General features: G+C 41.7%; 1 protein-coding gene and 1 pseudogene across 1 annotated transcript in view; one reads left to right on the top strand and one right to left on the bottom strand.

Annotated features, from left to right (window-relative positions):
• WWP2 (WW domain containing E3 ubiquitin protein ligase 2) overlaps nucleotides 1-23,509 on the bottom strand; it is a 145,263-nt gene that overhangs the window by 99,223 nt on the left and 22,531 nt on the right. Inside the window, exons 3-4 of the mRNA XM_065899107.1 lie at nucleotides 16,671-16,818; nucleotides 16,208-16,329 (exon numbers count right to left, since the gene is read on the bottom strand). Coding sequence (XP_065755179.1) covers nucleotides 16,208-16,329; nucleotides 16,671-16,818 — 270 coding nt within the window. The remainder of the gene's footprint in view (nucleotides 1-16,207; nucleotides 16,330-16,670; nucleotides 16,819-23,509) is intronic.
• Nucleotides 22,485-22,593, top strand: LOC136141558 (5S ribosomal RNA; annotated as a pseudogene).

Genomic DNA, 23,509 nt, shown 5'->3' with positions numbered 1-23,509 from the left:
GTGCAAATGCTGGTAAATAAACTTCACACCCACCCTGCCCCCACCCCCCACTCCGCCGCAGGCCCCTCTCACAACCCTAAGAAAATGCCCGATAGAAAAGAAGGAAATTTCCGGTTATACAAAATCCTGATCCAACACTGACAAATTCACAAGTCTAAAAAGAAAAAAAAAAAAAAAGAAGACAAGAGAGAGAAAGAAAGAAAAGAGGGGAAAACTGTCTGACCAAATACTATGGATTAAAATGCGAAAGTTTTCAATATACCATTAGAAAAAGAAAAAGGGGGACGACCTCAGCCAGCGTTCGTGTTTTGAGGGGTGGCATCACTCTTTGTTCAAACAGGCATTCCCACGAGGCTGACGGCCCTCCAAAGCCAGTAAGTTTACAGAACACTCTGGAGGCGGCCTTAAACCCCAGGCCACACTGAGGCAGCCACGTACAGGGGATGGCTTTCCTGACAGAAAGCTTTTCTTCTTTTTTCAAGTGAGGTTTCACAAGGCAGCCTCTCAGCCGGTGACACAGAGAGCAGGTCTGTTTTACCCTGCGTGGCAGGGGCCTGTGTGTTTACTTTCAAGACTCCTGGCTAAAAGGACCTTTTCTTTCGACCAGCTCTCCACTGACACCAAAGCCGCGAGCTGGGCCCAGCTGTAACTTTGAGAAGCTGGGGGTCTGGGGTCGGGGGAGGGGGTGGCTTTTGGCTTCTTCAGAAATTCCTTGAGGTTCTGGCTTGGCCGTATCTGCCTGAGGTGCACAATGATGGAAAGCAACACACAGGGAGCTTTTCAGAGACTATTAAATATGGTTTTAAATCCCAATGCCTGGCATCTGGTGCCCATCAAGGAGAGTAGTCACTGATACAACTGCAACTGGATGGAGGTAAAATGAAACAAAGCCTTGCATTTGGAGGCTGGGGACGGACTCTGCCTGATACCTCCCCAGAGAGGGCACCCAGCACTTCCCTGGTCCTACCTCTGCCTCAGCGGTCAGCCACGACACTGGCCACAAAAACCACAGTCACATAAAAAGATGTTCATCCTCACTAATCTAATTAAATATGTATATTATATATATACTAATATCATATTATTACATTACATTGTATAATATCATATTATGTTATGGTATATATTATATTATATTATATTATTAGTATCTTCTTTGTGTTCTGGGCACAGGAGTGAGGGGATGTACAAGAGTTAACAAAAACCAAACAGTGCCTGCCCCCATGGAGCTCACATTCTAGTTGTAGAGGCCAATAAGTCAGATAAATAAAGTATATATATATATATATATATATATATATATATATATATATATATACTATATGGGGATACTGCTAAAAAGAAAATAAAGCAAGGAAAGGAATAGGGAATGTTGTGTAGGGAGGAACTGAAATTAAGGTGGTTTGGTCAGGGCCACATGTATGATTCCATTTGTATAAAGTGTCCAGAAAAGGCAAATCTATAGAGACAGGAAGCAGCGTAGTGGTTGCCAGGGGCTGGGCTGGGAACAGGAACTAATGGGAACCAGAGCTAAGTGAGCAGGAGGGATCTTACTGAGGTGGTGGGAAAGTTCACGGTAATGTTGCACACCTTGGTAAAATTTAAAAAAAAAAATCACTGAATTGATCAGGGAAGCCCTCACTGAGGTGACATCTGAGTGGGCTGGAAGAGGGTGAGGGAGAAAGGCAGGAGGACACACAAGGAAGAAATATTTGGGGAAGAAGGTCAGGGCGGTGCAAAGGCCCTGAGACAAGAGCAGCAGTGGGCTGGAGGAAGAGCACAAAGGCCTGTGGGCAGGAGGCGGTTTGGTGAGGGTGGAATGATTGAGATGGGGTAACAGAGAGGTGATAGAAAGATCAGGGAAGGCTTTTTAGGCCGTTTGGGAAGGACTTCAGCTTTTACTTTTAGTGAGAAAGGCAACCACTGGAGGAGGGATGTGATTCGACTTATGGGTTGGATCATTCTGGCTGCTAGGCTCAAAAATGAAGTGTAGGGAGACAAAGGCAGATGATGCCGGGAGACCAGTTAGGAGGCCTTTGCCTCCTGAGTCGAGAAGTGGTGGTGAGGTGGACATGGGTGACGGCAGCTGTCAGGGTGAGAAACAGTCAGTTCCTCGAAGGTAATGAGGGCAGGACATGTTGATGGACCGGGTGTGGGTTGTAATAGAAAGAATGGCGTCAAGGAGGACACCCAGGTTTTCAGCCTGACCAACACCAAATCTCCATCTCCGTTGCCTGAGATGGAAAGCTGATAGCTCAGCTTTTAACATGTTAATTCGAGGATGCTGATTAGACATTTAGAAACACGGTCTCAGGTTGCCCGGAGAAAGGTCCAGGGTGCAAGTCATAGGTGAACGGACCAAATTTAAAGCCATGAGGCTGGATGAGATCGTGAAAGGAAGAGGTATAAATTAACAAGTGGATGCAGGACTAAGCCAACTTGGGGTATCCCAAGGCTTCTGGACCAGCGAGGAGAAAACCAGCAAAGAAGACTGGAAAAGAGTGACTGGAAATATAGAACACCAGCCGGGCGTGGTGTCCTGAAAACCAAGTGAAAAGAGTAGGTCAAGGAAGAGGGATGGATTCCTTGTATCCAGTCTGCAAGGCAAGTGAGTTGGAAGTGAGAACTGACCCTGGATGGAGTCACATGGAGGTGACCGGAGACCTGGTACAGCATTTGCAGCAAGGCAGCAAGGACAAAAGTTTACCCAGGAGTTCCTCAAGAAGGAAAGGGAGAGGAGAAAAGAAAAGAGATGCAAATTAAAATAACAAAGAGAAATCACTGTCGCAGCCGAACAGACTGGCAGAGGTTAAAAGACTGGTACTGCCCAGCGCCACTGGGGGAAGGGAAACAAGTACACGTGCACACACACGGTGGGTTGTGTAAACGGGTCCAGTCTTTGCAGCAGACCGAGGCCACAGATATCACAGAACTTGCAGCGTGCCTGCCTTTTGACCCAGCAATGCATGCCTAGGAATTTACTACCCTAAGGGAAAAAAAAGGACAGGAGAACAAAGATATCATTACAAGAATTTACTGAAAAGTCTTGCTTGTAGTAGTAAAGACACAGAAATGGCCAACAATAAAAGATCTGTTAAACTATGGTGCATTCATACCAAAAAAATGCTGTTGTAGCCATTAAAAGGATCTAGTTTCATTGAGGTAGAAAAACTGGGTGGAAAAAAAAGCAAGTTATAAAGCAATATGTAGAGTGAGTTCCCAATTTGGGGAAAAAGTCAGACACTCACACCTATATACATATATATTATATATATATATATATATATATATAATATATATATATATATATATATGGTTGACATACCCCCAAAAAGCTGAGTGGATATATAACAAAGTATTAACCAGGTTAGCTCTGAATAAAAAAATTTCCATGTACCTTCTCAATTTTGCTGTGAACCCTAAAATTGCTCTAAAAAATTGTCTTTAAAAAATGCAAACAGGGGCTTCCCTGGTGGCGCAGTGGTTGAGAGTCCGCCTGCCGATCCAGGGGACACGGGTTCGTGTCCCCGTCTGGGAAGATCCCACATGCCGCGGAGCGACTGGGCCCGTGAGCCATGGCCGCTGAGCCTGCGCATCCGGAGCCTGTGCTCCGCAACAGGAGAGGCCACAACAGTGAGAGGCCAGCGTACCGCAAAGAAAAAAAAAAAAATGCAAACATTCAATGGAGTTCATAATAACGGAACAAGATTTGCTAGCTTTGTGGGGGGAAAAAAAAGAATTTCCAGTGATTTTTTTAAGCTTCTTCTTTGGAAGGCAGTATATGCAGAGGTTGCAGGCAAAGGCTCTGAGACCAAAAAGGCCTGGGTTAAATCCCAACTCTGCCACCACCTACTATGTGATCTTGGGCAAGTTACATAAAATCTGCCTATTTCCTCATTAAAGGGGATGGCAGTACAACCTACATTATAGGTATGCAGGAGGATTAAATGGAAAGAATAGATATAGACATAGATAGACAGATAGAGATAAAGAATTCAGAACAATGCCTGATACATACTTAGCACTCACAATGTTCTTTGTCTTTTTTTTCAATAAGCATAAAACAACAATAATAATCAGAAAAATAACAGTAACATTTTCAGTTTTAGGAGCATACGTTGCTTTTATTATCAAAAAAAATAGTAATAGTCAGCCTCCCCCGCCACATATCCACATGCTCCATATTCTCAGATACAACCAAGTGTGGATCAAAAATATTCAGGAAAAAAAAAATTCCAGAATATTCCCAAAAGCAAACTTTGAACTTGCTGTGCTCCAGCAACTATTTACAAAGCACTTACATTGTATTGGGTATTACAGATAATCTAGAGATAATTTAAAGTATACGGGGGTATGTACATAGGTAATATGCAAATACTATGCTATTTTATATAAGGGACTTGAGCATCTGTGGATTGTGGTATCGGGGGTGGGGGGGCACATCCCAGAGATACAATTATACTATTTTCAATTTGGGGAGCAAGAGAGAATTTCTCAGAAATCTTCTGTGAGTATTCCATGAGACTGAAATAACTAGGTCTTAGTGGTTTACCAGGTTCATAAAAGTAACTACTTGGCAATGCAGAACTGGTTTGGCCATTCTTCCATCAGGCCTAATCAAGGCACTGGAGTTTGTAGCTATGCCCTAAATAATAGCTCCCTACCAGCTTACAGGACTGTCACATCCTTCCTTTCACTTTTGTCTCTTGCCCGCCTCCTCCTCATCTGAAGAAATAGTGAATAATTTCTCAAACTTAAATTTAAAATTGTTTTTAACTTAGGAGCAATTTTTAAAAAGTTTGTCTCTTCTCCCTCTGACTCAGGTTCCAAGGATCAGTGGTTTATTTCTCTTTCAGTTGAAAAACTGGAAAAACAGTGTGGTGTTTACTTTAAAATAAAGGCATGCACTGTCTGTCAGGCTTGCCTCCTTGAGATGCATGGCCCACCCACCAGAACACTCCATCCTCATGGAAGAGGGAGGGAGGTGGTGCAGCCCTCGTGACTGGCCTATCTGTTCTTGGAACATAAAGTGCAGTTACAACCCTCTGCTTATAAGATTTTTAAATAAATAGGGAGCTGTTTGCTTTTTCTCCCTCTCTCATTTTTTTTTTTTTAAATCTGGGAGACACACATGGGGAAAGAAAACAGACACGCATAGAAAACGAAGAGCATAAGCAAAAAAGCTTTTCGAAGGTACTTCATTTTTCACAGTGGTCTGGGGACAGCAATTCTCTAACCGCCTCCTGTGCATATAGAAATGAGTAAAGATGTGGATGATGGTGAGAGCCAGGGTTCTCGTGGGGAAAGGAGGAAAGTTAGGAAGAACTCTGTGAGGTTGAATTAGAATTGGAGATTTCAGCATAAACTCATCACCTTGAATATATAGACACAGAATAGATATTTATGTGTGTGTGTGTGTGTGTGTGTGTGTATACATAAAGTCTTTCAGGAAAAATGAAGGCTCAAGAGCCAAGAAAGTTTTGAAGAAAAAGAGCAGTGAGGGGATTTCCCTGGTGGTCCAGTGGTAAAGAATCTACCTTCCAATGCAGGGGACACAGGTTCAATCCCTGGTCGGGGAACTAAGATCCCACATTCCGCGGGGCAACTAAGCCTGCACGCCAGAGTTCGCGCGCCTCAACAAGAGAGCCCACATGCCACAAACTACAGAGCCCACACGTTCTGGACCCCCGCGCGCCACTAGAGAGAAGCCCGAGTGTGGCAACGAAGAGACAGTGCACCACAACGAAAGATCTCGCATGCTTCAATGAAGATCCCGCATGCTGCAACTAAGACCCAACGCAGCCAAAAAAATAAAAATTAAAAAAAAAAAGCAGTGAGGAGAGGGATGTCCAAACTGATACTGGCACTCCCTCCAGTGAAAACAGTGACACCATAAAACCCATAAGGAAAAAATACAACTAGATCCTTGGCCTACACCATACACCAGAAAAACCTCCAGATTGATTAAAGCGTTAAACGTTTAAAAACTAAATAAAGAAAACCAGCACAAGTGTTAGTGTAAGGAAGGTATCTAACTGTATTTTTTCCCAAGTGGTAACTCAGTGGTTCTAAGACTTGAACCGGCATCAGGATGCCCTGGAGCATTTGTTAAAACACACATTGCTGGGCCCTATCTCCAGGTTTTCTGATTCTGTAGGACTGGGAGAGGGCCTGAGAATTTATGTTTCTAATATGTTTCCAAGTGACGCCTATGCTGCTGATCTGGACACCACACTTTGAAAACCACTGGGTTAACCAATGGTCCCAATTTGTTCACCTTTCTTTACTGATTTTAAATGCCACCTTTATCACATAGTAAATTCTATCTACGTTGGATGATGTTTGGAAAAAAATATATGATGGAGACATGTCAAAAGGATACAGGAGGGGTTCCCTGGTGACGCAGCGGTTGGGAGTCCACCTGCCGATGCAGGGGACGCAGGTTCGTGCCCCGGTCCGGGAGGATCCCACCTGCCGCGGAGCGGTTGGGCCCATGAGCCATGGCCACTGGGCCTGCGTATCCGGAGCCTGTGCTCCGTGGTGGAAGAGGCCGCGGCGGTGAGAGGCCCACGTATAGCAAAAAAAAAAAAAGGATACAGGAGCAAGCTTGAAGAGGCACCCACTGGCCAAACCAGGGATACTTTGAGCATCAAAATAATGGCAGTAATAAATTATAACCCATGCATAAAATAAGAATCCATGAGTTGAGACTGATAATACATACCTACATAAAGGAAAAAGAAAAGCTCTTCCTTGCAGCAGTATGCCAACTAATAAATGTAGAAGGAATGACTAAATTGGAAAAAAAATTTTGCGACCATCAGAATATTAACTGATTCAGACAAAAATCATTAATGAATGCAAATACTAGTAGGTGAAGGTGTGATGAGGAACAGATATTTACATAGTCTCAAAGTATGGTATCTCCCCATAAAAAACTTCTTAGCTATAAAGAGAAAATAGTCATTTTACGGTGGAGAGCCTGGCAGACACAACCCTAACCCAATGGTCAAAGTTCACATCATCAATAATGAAACAAGCTGAGTTGTGTGCCCCCTGATCTGACACACTGAGAAGGATACAACATCGCTTCTGGAATGCTCCTGCCAAAAATGTGTAGTACTCTGAATCTAAACTGAGGAGATTCTACAAAAAGACAGCCTGAACTCTTTAACAATGACAGTGTCATCAAAGACAAAAATAGGCTGAGGAACTGACCCCAGATTTAAGGACAACCAAATGTAATGCACAATCTTGCATGGGATCCTGGAAATCACCTGAAGTGCATTTTTGCAACAATTAGAAAATACGAATTATATAACAATACTGTAAAAATGTTAGATTTCTTGATTAGGTTCATTTATAGTGGTTAGGCAAGAAAATATCCTTCTTAGGAAATACACATTTAAATATTCAGGGACAAAGATGTATAAGATTTATAATTTAAAATGATTCAGCAAATCACCATACATGCATATACAGACATACAGACGATGTTAAGGCAAATGCATCAAAATATCACCACATGGATGAAGAGTATAGGGGAGTTTTTTGTCCTAGCCTTGTAACTTGTCTCTGAATTTGAAATTATTTTAAAATAAAGAAGTTTGGATTTTTTTTTTTTTAATCTACTTCAAGCCATATTTCCCTCCTTGAAAGCAGGACAATCTGGTAGTGCCAAGGTCTGCAGTGTTGATGAGTCCAACTACCAGAGAGGAGAGCTACAAGAGAAAAGTGGGTCTCAGCTCCTATCTGCTACCAAGCTAGAAAGAAATGAAGATCATCCAGGGGCGGGTACGGCTGAAACATATGCTGGTGACTACTGGGGAATGGGGATTATGTTTGAAAATTCCCCTAATAAAAAGGTTTTTAAAAATCGGTATTCAGGGCTTCCCTCGTGGTGCAGTGGTTGGGAGTCCGCCTGCCGATCCAGGGGATGCAGGTTCGTGCCCCGGTCCGGGAAGATCCCACATGCCGCGGAGCGGCTGGGCCCGTGAGCCATGGCCGCTGAGCCTGCACGTCCGGAGCCTGCGCTCCTCAGCGGGAGAGGCCACAACGGTGAGAGGCCCGCGTACCGCAAAAAAAAAAAAAAAATCAGTATTCAGGGTACTTCCCTGGTGGCCCAGTGGCTAAGACTCCGTGCTCCCAATGGACGGGGCTGGGGTTCGATCCCTGGTCAGGGAACTAGATCCCACCTGCCGCAACTAAGAGTTCGCACACTGCAACTAAAGATTTTGCAGGCAACAACGAAGATCCCACATGCTGCAACTAAGACCCGGCGCAGACAAATAAATAAATAAATAAATTTTAAATTGGTATTCATTCAATTTTTTAAAAAATAAATTATCATTTTTCTTTTTTTATTTTCTTAAAGCATTGGTTCTTGCTTTGGGGACTTAACATTATTTTTAAGATTTTTTATTTTTATTTTATTGTACTTATTTATTCTTTATTTTTTGGCTGCATTGGGTCTTAGGTGTGGTACACAGGATCTTCACTGCGGCATGCGGGATTTTTTGTTGCAGCTCGCGGGCTTGTCTCTAGTTGTGGCATGTGGGTTTTCTCTCTCTAGTTGTGGTGCATGGCCTCTGTAGTTTGCAACATGCAGGCCCTCTAGTTGTGGCGTGCAGGCTCAGTAGTTGTGGCACATGGGCTTAGTTGCCCCACAGCATGTGGGATCTTAGTTCCCCGATCAGAGATCAAATCCCTGTTCCCTGCACTGGAAGGCAGATTCTTTACCACTGGACCACCAGGGAAGTCCCCAAAAAATAAATTTAAAAAAAAGCAATAGTCAAACTCAAAAGCTGGCTTCCACACAGAGATGACTAGAACCATCCTTAAGAGCCAAACCAGGACTTTTAGTCAAGTCCTCTGTGCAGCCACTGCCAGGTCAATGTCCCTGCAGAGTCAGCCAAGGCTGACCATTACGTAACTGCTGGACTTGAGTAAAACCCTCCACTGCAGCATCCCTCGGCCAGGGGAGGCAGGAAACATCAGCTGGGTCTCCCAGTCAACCTCCAAGTCCACCCAGGGGAAAACAAGGGAGCAAATGAAAGAATGAATTATGTCCCATGGAGCAGAAAAACACCAGGTGGGGTAACCGCTACCCGTCACTCCCTTTCCCAGGAAAAGTGGTTTCAGGAAGACCCGGCCACAATGAGAGGAGTCACCTCACCTACTGTAACCCACTACCCTACGAAACCATATTCATACCTAGACACCACTCTGGAAACATTTCCCGTCCAGCAGCTCCCCAAGGAGAGCAGGCTCCAAGGCCGTGGTGCTGAAAAATGTCCCATGTTAATAATGGCCTCCCCACTCCACACCTGCAAAGCTTTTGCATTTGTCCAGTCTTAGAATTCTCTCTTGGAACAACCTCAGGGCTGCCTCCCATTTAGGCAAGGAGGTCCCATATCAGGAAACTGGGTCTCTGCTGTCCATCTCTGGGATTTGTACCTCCCAATCTTTGGGAAGGAAAGTATCAGAGGAGACAGAATAATAACTACCATTACTACTACTACTACTACTATAGTACGAACATGTGTCACATACTGTTGTTAGCTCACTTAATCTCAAAACAATATTTTACAGACAAGGAAACAGAAGCACTGAGAAGTTAAGTGTCTGATGTACAAAGCTGGTGGGATCAGGATTCAAACCTCGGGAGTCTGACTCCAGAGTCCACATGTTCTTAACCACTTCTCTACATGACAGATTTGCAATCATCAGAAACAGCCTTGCTCTATACAGAGGGCTTTAGGAAACACAGCCAGAATATTATCTATATTGTCATCCTAGATTTGTTTTTCTAAGAAAAAGCAGCCCACTGCCCAAATTTTCCATCAGATTTGGATCTGATGCGCCTCACTACTAAACCCAGCCACACACTCAAAGTGCTAAGGCTGGCATCAGCAAGAGCAGTAGAAGCTGCAGCCACTGCCACAAGCAACACAGCCCCTGGGAGCCATAGGAAACATCCTCCTGAATCACGCTGGGCTCAAAGAGAAAATCACAAGAGCAATTACAAAAAAGGAGCAGAACACAGCAAAATGTAGGGGATGGCAAATTGGTTCTCCACCAGACAGTCTCTACTAAAGCTAAACATACATCCACCCTATGAAACAAGTCCTCAAGATAGATATAGATAGATAGACACATAGATAGATTTAACAGAAGTGTATGTCTGTGTCTTCCAAAATACTTGTATAAGAATGTTCACAGCAGCTTTGCTCATGGTGGCTAAAAACTGGAACTAACCCAAACGGCTACCAACAGGAGATGAGACAAATAAATTGTGGTATATTCATACAATAGGATACCATACCCCAGTAAAAAAAAACAAACTCTCATTACATGCAAAAGCACAGATGAATTGATTTCACTGATACAAAATTCAAGAATAGGCAAAACTAATCAATAGTGATCAACAGTGATAAAATTCAGAATAGCTGTTATCTCAGGGCAGGGCAAGCAAGGGACATGGGGAAATTTCTGGGGTTCTGGGAATGTTCTATCTCTTGATCTGAGTGGTGATTACACAGATGTGAACACATGTAAATATTCACTGAGCTGTCTCACTTAAGATTTGTGCACTTTTCTTTAGCAGAAAAAAATTTGAATACCAAGTGGGGTAAAAATCAAAGACAAATTTAAAGCAAGAATGTTTTTATTATTAAATAAGACAGGACAAAAATAAATGCACTAAGCTTTCAACTCAAAAAGCTATAAATGACTGACTATTGAATAAATAAAGCTAAAAGATGAAAAAGGTTAACAAAGTTAAAAATAGAAATTAACGTTAGAAAACATGGTATAATTGATAAATAAGTCCAAGTAGTTGTCCTGTGAAAAATAAATTAAAAGCCAAAAGTTAAAACAAAAATGTTTATGCAAGTCAAGAAAAAAAAAATGGGGAAAAAAACACACAAATACCAACATTTTTAAGTGAGAAAAACTAGAAACATTTTTAAAAATGAGAATGCTATCTCAAATCTTTATATTAATAACTTGAACATGAAACAGTTTTCTCAGAATATATGCATTAACAAAATTGACACAAGATAAATCAGAAAAGCTGAACAAACCAATCATTATGGGGAAAGAACTGAAAAAGTCATCAAAGAATTATTTCAGAGAAAGCTGCCAGACCTAGTTGGTTTTATGGGTGAGCTCTTTCCTGCACTCATGGAACAGATAATTCCCATGTTATAGAGTCTATTCCCGAAGTTGGAAAGCACTTCAATTTACTTTATAAAATTAGCCTAGCCTTGATTCCAAAGATGACAAAAATAGTACAAAACTACAAACAAATGTCACTCATGAATTAGATGGAAAACCCCCAAATAAAATACGAACATGTAATTCTAAAAAAATTTTCAAGGAATAATCTACCATGAGCAATTAGGTATATTCTAGAAATTCTAAGGTTGTTACTACAAGGAAATTAATATAATACATTGAAAGGAGAAACATATAATTATCCCAATGGTTGCTTAAAAGCTATTTGCTGCATGCTACAACTAAAAGATCTCGCGTGCCACAACTAAGACCCGACGCAGCCAAATAAATATTTTTTAAAAGATAAAATAAAAACTATTTGCTCAAAATTCAACCCTTATCCTGATTTTTTAAAAAAGACAACAATGATTAGTAAACCAAGAAGACAGGTTACCAACTAATACCCAACCTGACACCTAAATAAGTCACTATAAGCTTAGTTATTAGGGGAGAATGCCCACTCCATCACCACTAAAACAGGAAGTTGTATACAAAGCAACTAACAAAGAAAAAGAAGTAAAATTATCTCCTAAGACGATCAAAATTTTCGATCTTAGAAACCACATAAACGTCTACCAAGAAAATCCAAAAGAAACTGTTGAAAATCTATACTAAGAATTCAGCAAGTGACTGATTATATAAAAGAAAATACAGAAACTAATAGTCATATACCAACAACACTAAGTTAGAAGACATAATAGAAAAAGATCCCACTGAAAATAATATCAAACCTTCTTTAAAAACTAAAAGAATCTATCTGAAGATAACTTCAAAATGATTTGAGTGAATTTAGAGACATTCCATGTTCCTGGTATGAAAATTCTCCATAAAGAAACTTTACATATGATAGATTCCAACAAAAATCTCAAGGGATTGGGGGTAGGAGAATAGGAAGAGGGGAGAACCTGACAAAATAATGTAAAATTCATGTGATGATGTCATCCATGCAAAGAAGAGGCAGGAAGATTTTGAAAAGAAGAGAAACTTGAACTGTCAGATATTAAAAACATAACATAATGTTATACTAGCTAAGGCAGAGTGATTTGAAAAGGCTGAAAAAAAACATCAATGAATGGAAAGTCCCAAACAGGCCCAAATATACATATGTTTTTAATATATGCTTAAGGTAGCAACTCAGATCACTGGGGATATAGATAGGTTATTTAATAAGTAGTGCTAAAGTAATCAGTTAACTATTCAGGATAAATTAAATTAGATCCCTACTCACACTGTACACAAAGATAAATTCATTTGGATGAAGAATTAAATTAAAAATATAAAATCACAATGAACTAGGGGAAAATAGAGATGATCATTTACCTGATCTCAGAATAAAGGAAAGCCTTCCAAAACATAAAAGAAAAGGCTGAAAATATAAAAGGTAACAGACTTGACTACAGAAAGTTTAAAACATCTGTATGGAAAAAAGGAAAAAAAAAGCCTGAAAAATTAAAATGCAAATGAAAAACTGGGAAAACACAAATTACAAGACAAAGAATAACAGCCTTAACATATAAAGAGCTCTGTCAAAACCAAAAGAGAAAAATGCACATTTCAGTAAAAAAATGAGCAAAGGACATTAATAAGGCAATAAACACACTTTAAAAACATTCAGGGCTTCCCTGGTGGCGCAGTGGTTGAGAGTCCGCCTGCCGATGCAGGGGACGCGAGTTCGTGCCCCGATCTGGGAAGATCCCACATGCCGTGGAGCGGCTGGGCCCGTGAGCCATGGCCGCTGAGCCTGCGCGTCCGGAGCCTGTGCTCCGCAACTGGAGAGGCCACAACAGTGAGAGGCCCGCGTACCAGAAAAAAAAAAAAAAATTCAGTCTCCTTGAGTAAATTACAGCTTTAAAAAAGGTGGAGTGGAGGTGGGGGGACTTCAAAGACATAACCACCAAATGCAATGAGGGGACGTTGCCCAAATCCAGGTTGGGGCAAACCAACTGTAAAACAACACTTTGAGATAGATGGTGAAATCGAATATGAACTGGGTATTAGGTGATAATGAGGAATTCGTGTAAATATTGCCAGGTGTGATAATGGTACAGTAATTATGTAAAAAAAGTCCTTTTTTAATGAGATGCATGCTGAAGAATCTAGGATAAAAGGTTGAAACACCTGTAATTTACTTTAAATACTGCAACCAAAAAGAATTAGATGAAGCAAATCTGGCAAAATGTTAATTATAAAATAGGCTAAAAAATATATATGTATATTTTTTTTTTTACAAATAAATCCAATAAATGTTAAAGTGCAATAGAAACCAGCCATCTCAGCTACTGCTGATGGAAGGATAAATGGGTAGAACTTTTCTGGAGGGTAATCTGGCAATGTGTCCGAAACCTTGAAAAATGTTTAAATCCAGCAAGTCTATGTTCAATAATTTAATACACATTTCTAACAATTGGTACAAAGATTTGTAAACTTATAAGTTTATCAAAATAGCATTATTTGTGACTGTGAAATACTGAAAACTACCCAAATGTTCAACCTTAAATTTTCACACAGCCATCTGATAAGACTACTACCAGACAGTGATCAAAAACTGACTTCTGAGGAACAATTAAATATTTTATGGTACAACAGCTATGGAAAACAGTATGGCGGTTCCTCAAAAACTTAAAATAGAATTACCATGTGATGCAGCTATTCTACTTCTGAATATATATCCAAAAGAACTGAAAGCAGGGACTTGAAGAGATATTTGGACACCCATGTTCACAACAGCACTGTTCACTACAGGCAAAAAGTAGAAGCAACCCAAATGTCCTTGGATGGATGAATGGATCAGCAAAATGCGGCATACAATGCAATATTATTCGGCATAAAAAAGATGATTCTGGGGACTTCCCTGGTGGCGCACTGGTTAAGAATCCGCCTGCCAATGCAGGGGACACGGGTTCGAGCCCTGGTCCGGGAAGATCCCACATGCCGCAGAGCAACTAAGCCCGTGCGCCACAACTACTGAGCCTGCACTCTAGAACCCACGAGCCACAACTACTGAGCCGTCCAGCAGTTAGGACTCCGTGCTTTCCCTGCCGAGAGCCCGGGTTCAATCCCTGGTCAGGTAACTAAGATCCCACAAGCCGTGCAGTGTGGCCAAAATAAAATAAAATAAAATTTTAAAAGAAAGAAAAAAAAAGGTGATTCTGATACGTACCACGTGAAAGAGGCTTAAGGACATTATGCTGAGTGAAAGAAGCCAGACACAAAAGGGTAAATACTGTATGATGCCACTCATATGCAGTACCTAGAGTAAGCAGACTCATAGGGACAGAGAGCTGAATGGTGTGGGTTGAGAGAAGGGAGGGAGTTACTGTTTAATGGGTACAGAGTTTGCGTTTAGCAAGATGAAAAAGTCCTGGAGACAGATGGAGGTGATGGCTGCAGAATCCTGTCAATGTACTTAATGCCACTGAACTGTACATTTAAAAATGGTTAAGATGGTAAGTTTTACGTTATGTGTTTTTTTAAATCACAATTAAAAATAAAGATATAGTAATACATTTTAAAGAGAAGAATGCATGTTGCAAAATAATAAGTTCATGTATGATCTCAATTTTGTTTCACTGATATCTTAAATATTAATACACTGCACACAGGGACAAAAAGCTCAGAAAGGCATATATCAAAATGTTAACAATAATTATCTCTAGGTACTGTGCTTCCAGGAGAATTTTATCTTCTTTGTGTGTCTGTGTGCTTTTGTGTGATTCCCAATTTTTCAACAATTACTTTTGTAATTGAAAGCAAAAATATGCCAACTGGACAAATGAAAAAGGAGAGAAAAGGACACTCATGTCGCTTGCTGATCCTAATGTGAGAATGCCCACAAGTCTATTTCCAAATGACATAGTAAATATAATCCTCCTTGAGAATCAAATTATAAAAGGCAGGCTAGCATTTGGGAAAATAAAGACCGACTCAGAAGACAGAGCAGCGGGGTGTTCCCTGCAGAATTAGAATAGAGGCAGATCCTCATTTCAGACGATTCCCGAGTCCGGAGTGGGTTCACCACATCAGTGTGTGCCCAGCAGAAAGAAAAAGACCGGCGGAGCCTCAAACCCTACCCAAGAGGCCCATCAGAAAGGACAGGCTCAGAAAGGAAAGACTCTTGAATCAAGCAGCACTCTCCCTGGGACTCGGGGCTCCCCACCCACACATCTCTCTTAAACTAAATCCACGTTCAGAAAATATTTGCTAGACAGCACACATCAAGAAAAGAAGGAGCCTTTCTTTCTGTGGCATTCCCTCACCACATCTGGTACTGCTCTGAATAGAGGCTTTATGAGGGAGGATCCAGATACCTCAGCCATGGGTTACTCCACTGACCACAAACAGCAATAAACAGACGTGAGGATTTAGATTTCCGTGCAGCCGAGGCATGCTGAATAATCATGATAGAGCTTCCACTGCATTCCAAGAACCAGGAAATGCTTATCGAGCGCCTTCTAAGCACAGGGCACCATTTGTAACACCATTCCACGCAGACAGGCAGGCACACATGTACATACCCACCCACAGACGAAGCTCCTTTGTTGTGTTTGAGGCATCAGACTAGGAAAGTAATGATTTAGGTTGGAGGCATTTGACAGTTTGATTTTACACATCACACATCAGGATCAGGAAAAGAGGGGTAGAGGGAAAGTATGCATCCCTGAGGAAGGATCAAGGGGGAGACATCAGTGCATCCCACCACTAGGGGCCCTGGACCAAGGGGCTGAGTTCCGCGATAGAGGCAGAGAGTAGCTCTCAGTCTTCCTAGAACTCCACGGACCACATCCACCGGGAGTACAGTAACTGCAGCCTCTGGTCCTGGAGGAAACTGCATCACCAGGTTTATCCACCATGTGAGAGACATCCACGCCTTCACATTCTTTCCCCCACCCCCACAAATAAATGACGTCAGGTACCCCTTCTTTGTACATACTTTTGCCCCCATTGTTCTTCAGGACATTGGAGAGGTTGACAGAGGCAGTGCCTAGCAGTTCATTTCTCAAGGTGTGGCAGCTCCAGACCTTCAAATCTAAATGACTCTGGGCCGTGACATTCCTGGAAAACAAATACTTGATTCGTCATATCCAAGCAGATCAGTCACTCCTGTAACTTAGAAGAAAACAGAGAAACTACACTGCTGACATCTTGAAGGTGGCGGGAACCCCAAAGAAGAAGACACTCACATATACCCTTTCCCCCCCAGAGCTGACCCTGTAACCATCTAGCTAACAATGAACACTCTGTGACCTCGATGATGTAAAAACACCTGAAGAGAAAGTGCCTCAGGTACCAAAGGCGGAAGGACTAGAGGCTGCTACAGGAAACCTGGATCTCCCACAACCCCTTCCTCTATTCTCCTGGGAGGCTGCATTCGGAGAGAAGGGGTTTTCTCTTACAAAATGATGATCTCGTTCCAGAGAAGCTCGGAGCTCCCAATTCGCTTCCCAGTCTTCTTGGTCTCACTGGGGAGTCCATCCACTGCCACTTCCACAAACGAGTTAATTCGAGGTTGACGACTGTGCACCTTGGGCTTTGCTGACACCACTGGACAGGAAAGACAGAAGTCAAGGATGAGTCAGAGGGCTCCCAGCTGCCCCCCTGTGGCAGATGTGCTCCCTCTTTTTTTGTTGTTTCTTTTAAAAAAGAAATTTTGTCTTTTCCTCATTCTAAAAAGACTTCTTTTTTAATGTGAGGGTATAAAAAGAGCATAAGAAAAGAAGCATAAGAGAAAAAATCACTCCTAACCCAAAAACACTGGGATAATTATCATTAAGATGTTGGTAAATACAGACTTTCTAGACTTTCATCTTTTATGTCTCCAATTCTTTAAAAATTCCTCTCCCCCCAAAATCCATTTTAAAAAGCTGCAACATAAGCCCATTACAAGCATACACCATAATTTAGGCAACTATTCTTTCACTGTTGAATAGATTGCTTCCAACTTTTGGCTTGGGGAAAATGACCACAAATGTATATAGTATCTGCATGCATTTCTGAGTATTCTTCCAAAGGATATGAACAGTTTTTAAAGTTCTTAAAACTGCTCAGTTCCTTTCTAAACCCATGTAGACACCTATCAGCACTATAGGAATATATCCATTTCACCAAACACTGCATAGCACTGAGTACTATGTTTTTTTCACCCTTTGCAAATCATGTAGGTAAAAAAAAAAAATAGTATAAAGATAATAGCTAAGAGTTAATGAGCACTTATTACAGATCCTGTGCTATGCACACATTATCTAACCGAATCCTTACAACGAGGCAGGAAATACATCATCATTCCGTTTCACCCAGGAGGAAACAAGCTTGGGGAAGCTAGGTCATTGCCCCAGGCTACCCATCCAGGGAGCTTCGAACCACAATGTGCACCTGGCAGCCTGACTCCACACCATGCTATATGCCATTTCCAGACTTTGCTTATTTGTTCTAATGCTTTTCTTCAATTACTAGCCAGATTGAACAGTTTTTCCATGTACTTGTTAACCACCTGCATTTCCTCTTCTGTTCATTTCCTTCATGTGGCAGCATTTCTGATGCTTACACGGCACCAGCAAGCGAGGGGCTCAGCACCAACTAAGCAAGCATACGCCCAGGGCTGGATGCTAGACAAGCTCCTTTTGTAGCATTTATCAGCCATGGTAGAAACTCCAGATCACTAGGACGAAACCCATCTGGATGTTTTCTATCCTATGCCCCAAATCAGAGCATATAACTGACGTTCCTTACCCATGATGACAAGACTGCCTGAACCTGAGTTCCCATCAAGAGTTAGCAAACCTCTCCCTCCTAGACCTTTCTGAGGGATGACAGTCCTATAAGGGTCCACAACTTGGCAAAGGACAAAGCCACCTCTGATTGTTTTTTAGCAATACGTGTCTTCTCCAGGACCAAAAGAACACTAGAGAGAAAGTCAAGGAACAACAGCAACAAAAGCTGTCGTGAAGATTAAGAAGCAACAAGGGTTGGTACTAGGAAAAAAGGTCGTAGAGCTGGGAAATGTGGCCCAGAGTGGGAAAATGAAAATACTACACACATAGACCAAGGTTAACTGAGGCCACCTGGTGGTGTGAGCGCAGATCTGCAGGCAGACCCTTAAATGTAAAAATATAGATAAAAAATAGGAACTAGTTATATAGAGTCCTACCATTTTGAGCTAGACAGTTTCTTTGAAATCAACAAGTTCAAACCCTTTATTTAATAGTTGGGCAAGCTAAGATCCAGGGAAGTGAGACATATCCAAAATCACGGAGCTAGTCAAAGGCAGTGCTAAGCCTGGAATCAAGCCTCTCAGCTCCCGGGCTGATTCTTTGAACCCTTCCATCAAGTTTCCCTTTTGGTCCTTGTTTTTTTAGTATCTACTTTAAAAAAAATTTTTATTGATATAATTTCAGACATTTAGAAAAGTTGCAAGACTAATACAAAGAATTCTTATAAACCCTTCACCGGGGACTTCCCTGGTGGTCCACTGGTAGAGAATCCCCCTTCCAACTCAGGGGACGTGGGTTCAATCCCTGGTCGGGGAAGTAAGATCCCACAAGCTATGGGGCAACTAAGCCCGTGCGCCACAACTACTGAGCCCACGCGTCTCAATTAGAGACAGAAAACCTGCATGACACGACTAGAGAGAAGCCCAAGTGCCACAACAAAAGATTTCACATGCCACAAAGAAGACCCAACGCAGCCAAATTAATTAATTAATTAATTAAATAATTTGATTAAAAAACCCTTCACCCAAAGTCACCAAATATTAACTTTCTACGCTACTTGCTTTATTACTCTCTCTTTTTCTCTCCCTAAATACTTCAGTGTGTCTTTTCTAAGAACTAAGACATTTTCTAATGTTACCATAGTATAATTATCAACACTGGGAAATTCAACATTCTTTAATACTATTATCTAAGGTACAGACCTTATTCAAATTTTGCCAATTACCCTATCAATGTCCATTATAGCAAAAGAGAAAAGATTTTTTTCTAGTCCTGGACTCAATCTAAGATCACATGGTGCAGTTAGTAGTTTTTTGTGAAGTTTCCAATTTACATAAAAATTGAAAGAATAGAATAAATAATTGCACATTATTTACTAACTGCTACCATTTTGCCACATATGCTTTTCTGTCTCTCTCTCAGCGTCTATCATCAATATTACCCAGAGAACTTCCGCAATAATAAAAATGTTCTACACCAGCGCTGTCCAATACATTGCCATGAGATACATATGGTTATAAAGCACTTGAAATATGGCTAGTGAGACTGAGGACTGGAGCTTTAAATTTTATTTAATTTTAATGTAAATAGTTCTATGTGGCTATACTTGCTACCCTATTGGATAGCACAGGACCCAGATATATATATGACATCTGTATTTAAAAAAAAAGTTAGTTGGAGATATCATGACAGATCGGCCCTGATTACTTTCAGAATGCAATTCCAAACAATAAGGGCATTCTTCCACCTACCACACCACCATTATTATACCTAAAAAAAAAATGTATAGTCACTCCTTCCATCATTTGATACCCATTCCATATTCAAATTTTCCCAGTTGTTCCCAACTTTTTTTTTTAATATTTATTTGGTTGTGCCAGGATTTAGTTGCGGCCCTCCAGCTCTGTAGTTGTGGCACGCGGGCTTCTTAGTTGTGGCATGCCAACTCTTAACTGTGGCATGCATGTGGGATCTAGTTCCCTGACCAGGGATCAAATCCATGCCCTCTGCATTGGGAGCACAGAGTCATAACCACTGCGCCACCAGGGAAGTCCCCCAAACATATTTTTATAGCTGTTTTTCTCCCAACCCAGGATCCAATCAAGATGAACAAACTGTACATGTGGGATCTTCCCGGACCGGGGCACGAACCCGCGTCCCTTGCATCGGCAGGCGGACTCTCAACCACTGCGCCACCAGGGAAGCCCCATGACAATGATTTTTAAAGACTTCCTTCCACCAGCTGTCTTATAGAATGCTAAATCCTGCATTTTTCTGATTGTTTCCTCATGGTTAGATTTACAGTGAACATTTTTGTCAAGAATACTAACTACACAGGTTAGGTTGTATACTTCTTACTGTACACACCAGGCCATCCTCCTATTGGGGATACTAATTTTGATCCCATGGTTAATGTGGGGTTTGCCAGGTCACTCCACTGTAAAGATACATTTTCCCCGCAGTAATTTATAATTAATAAGTGGGGTGATATTTTCAATGTTTCTTGTTCTTAAAAGACAAGCCAGGGCTTCCCTGGTGGCGCAGTGGTTGAGAGTCCGCCTGCCGATGTAGGGGACATGGGTTCGTGACCCGGTCCGGGAAGATCCCACATGCCGTGGAGCGGCTAGGCCCGTGAGCCATGGCCGCTGAGCCTGTGCGTCAGGAGCCTGTGCTCCGCAGTGGGAGAGGCCACAACAGTGAGAGGCCCGCGTACAGCCAAAAAAAAAGAAAAAAAAAAAAGACAAGCCAAAATAAAGGTCTCAAGTTTATCTAGAAAGTTTATTTACTATTTGATAAAATGTAAATGTCAGTTTCTTATACATGGAGTCACATCTTCACATAGGATTTAGCTTTTAAAGTCAACAAATAAGGCAAAAAATCACATATTTCCAAAATTATACCCCTGAAAAGCTCTTAGGAAGGCAACAGAATAAAGTGTGGCATATTATCCTTCTATAGGTTCCAAACAGCCAGTTTTTTGCTTTGCTGTGCTGTGTTTTCAGTGTTCCTTCAGTTAAATATCAGATAAAATAGTTGGCTTACGTTTGAGGACCTTAGTGTATTTAAAAAGTGTATTGTAAAACTCTAGGACTGGAGGAGAAGGATAACTTGGGAGATTGGGATTGACATATACACACTATTACTATATATAAAATAGATAACCAGGGCTCCCCTGGTGACACAGTGGTTAAGAATCCGCCTGCCAATGCAGGGGACACAGGTTCGAATCCTGGTCAAGGAAGATCCCACATGCCACAGAGCAACTAAGCCCGTGCGCCACAACTATTGAGCCTGCGCTCTAGAGCCAGAGAACCACAAGTACTGAGCCCACGTGCCACAACTACTGAAGCCCTCGCGCCTAGAGCCCATGCTCCGCAACAAGAGAAGCCACTGCAATGAGAAGCCCGTGCACCACAACGAAGAGTAGCCGCCGTTCGTGGCAACTAGCGAAAAGCCCGCGTGCAGCAACAAAGACCCCATGCAGCCAAAAAAATAAATAAACAAAATTAATTAAAAAAATAAATACAATAGATAACTAATAAGGACCTACTGTATATAACACAGGGAACTCTACTCAATACTCCTTAGTGACCTATATGGGAAAAGAATCTTAAAAAGAGGGGATATGTGCATATGCATAACTGACTCACTTTACCATACACCTGAAACTAACACAACACTGTAAATCAACTATACTCCAATAAAAATTTTTAAAGATAAAAAATAAAAAAATAAATCTCTAGGACTGCACTATGAGAGGCACAGGGAACTGAGGCAGAGAGAGGGGACAGCATAGCAACAGCTCCCAAATTACACCAGAGGCTCTATCCACAAAATGCACAGGAGGAAGAACCACCCACACTGTTTAAATGGTTGCTTCTCTCCTCTTTCTCCCCCACCATTTTCCTGGATGGTATTATCAACTCCCTATAGCTTAAGTGCATATATAACGAGGTGCACCTGTATTATCAAGCTAGCTCTCTCCACACTAGTGAGAAAATACACATCAGGGAAAGGCAAGAGAGAAATCTTTAGAAGTCAGAGCCTGTTCCTGAATAACATGGTCCCAAAACAGGGACCTCAGGATATCACCAGTTTCCATGGGCAGGCTTCTGTTCTGACCTAGCCCTGCTAATTATTAGCTAGGCAGTAAAGGCTGTAGTCTCAAGTTCAAGACCCTACCAGTTCACTCTAATCCTTCTCCCTTCTCAAAAGGGCTGGAACAGCCATGAGACACCAAGAAAAGTAATTAAAATGTATGAAAACTATAAAAAAAAACAATAACTCAATAAGAAACAGCCAAAGAATAGACACAGGCAACCCACAGAAAAGGAAACACAGATTTACTTAAACATATGATAGGACACTAAACATCACTTATCATTTAATGAGAAATAAAACTATGCTGAGAACACAATTTTTTTTTTTTAACCAACCAGACTGGCAAAGATAAAAAAAAAAAAAAAATCTGACAACATATCATGTTGGTAAAAGTGTGGGGACTACAGCAGTACCACCCTGAATGCCCCTGAACTCGGAAGCTAAGCAGGGTTGGGCCTGGGTAGTACTTGGATGGGAGACCGCTTGGCAATACCAGGTGCTGTAGGCTTAAAAAAAAAAAAAAAAAAAAGATGATGTGGGAAAAGGAGCACTCATTGATAACAACAGGTTCCCTCCAGGCGAGGGAACTGGGGAGCTGCAGGAACGGAAACAATTGTAAACTATGTGAGTGTGTGAAATAAATGAATAACATTTCCATTTTTCAAACAATAATTTAAAAATTTGGACCAAAGATACAATTTTGCCTCCCAATGATCACGTTGAGAGGCCTGAGCCCAGATACTGAATGCCACTCCTCTCTCCCCGAGCATCTTGTGGTCCCGTGACTCCTCCTCCTAAAGCTACTGGAGCAGCAGGCTTTCATCCGTGTGATATTTACTGAGGCCTCACTATGTGTCAGGCACTGTTCTAGGCTTTGGGGCATCAACAGTAAGCAAAACAGACAAAAACCCCTATTCTCGTGGGGCTTACATTCTACGGAAAGAGATAGTGAATAAATGAAATAGATTCCAATAGGTCAAACATTAAATAGTGACAGGGGCTGATAAGAAAAAGATAAGGTGATGAAGGGGAGAGACATGAGGGAATCAGGGTAGGGAGGCTTTAGATGGGGGAATCAGGGAAGGCCTCGTTGAAGAGAGTGACTTCGGGGTAAAAACCTGCAGAAAGTAAGGAAGCAGACCAGGTAGATAACTCAGTCAAAAGAGCATTTCATTCAGCGGGAACAGCAAGTGCAAAGGCCCAGGGGTGGGAGTGTACCTGGTAGAGGCAATGAATAGCACGGGAGGTCCATGTGGACCTGTGCATCTAGCCAAAGAGGAGTAAATGTGGAACAGGAAATGAGAAATGGAAGGGGTCATATCACGTGGGATCTTCAGCTTGTATGCGGAGTGAGATAGACAGTCCTTGATGTGTTTGAGCAGAGAAGTGACAAGAGCTGGCTTACACTGTAACAAGATCACTGG

This window comes from Phocoena phocoena, chromosome 20 (genome assembly GCF_963924675.1).
Source record: "Phocoena phocoena chromosome 20, mPhoPho1.1, whole genome shotgun sequence".
Taxonomy (NCBI): domain Eukaryota; kingdom Metazoa; phylum Chordata; class Mammalia; order Artiodactyla; family Phocoenidae; genus Phocoena; species Phocoena phocoena.
This window is presented reverse-complemented; position numbering and strand designations above follow the sequence as displayed.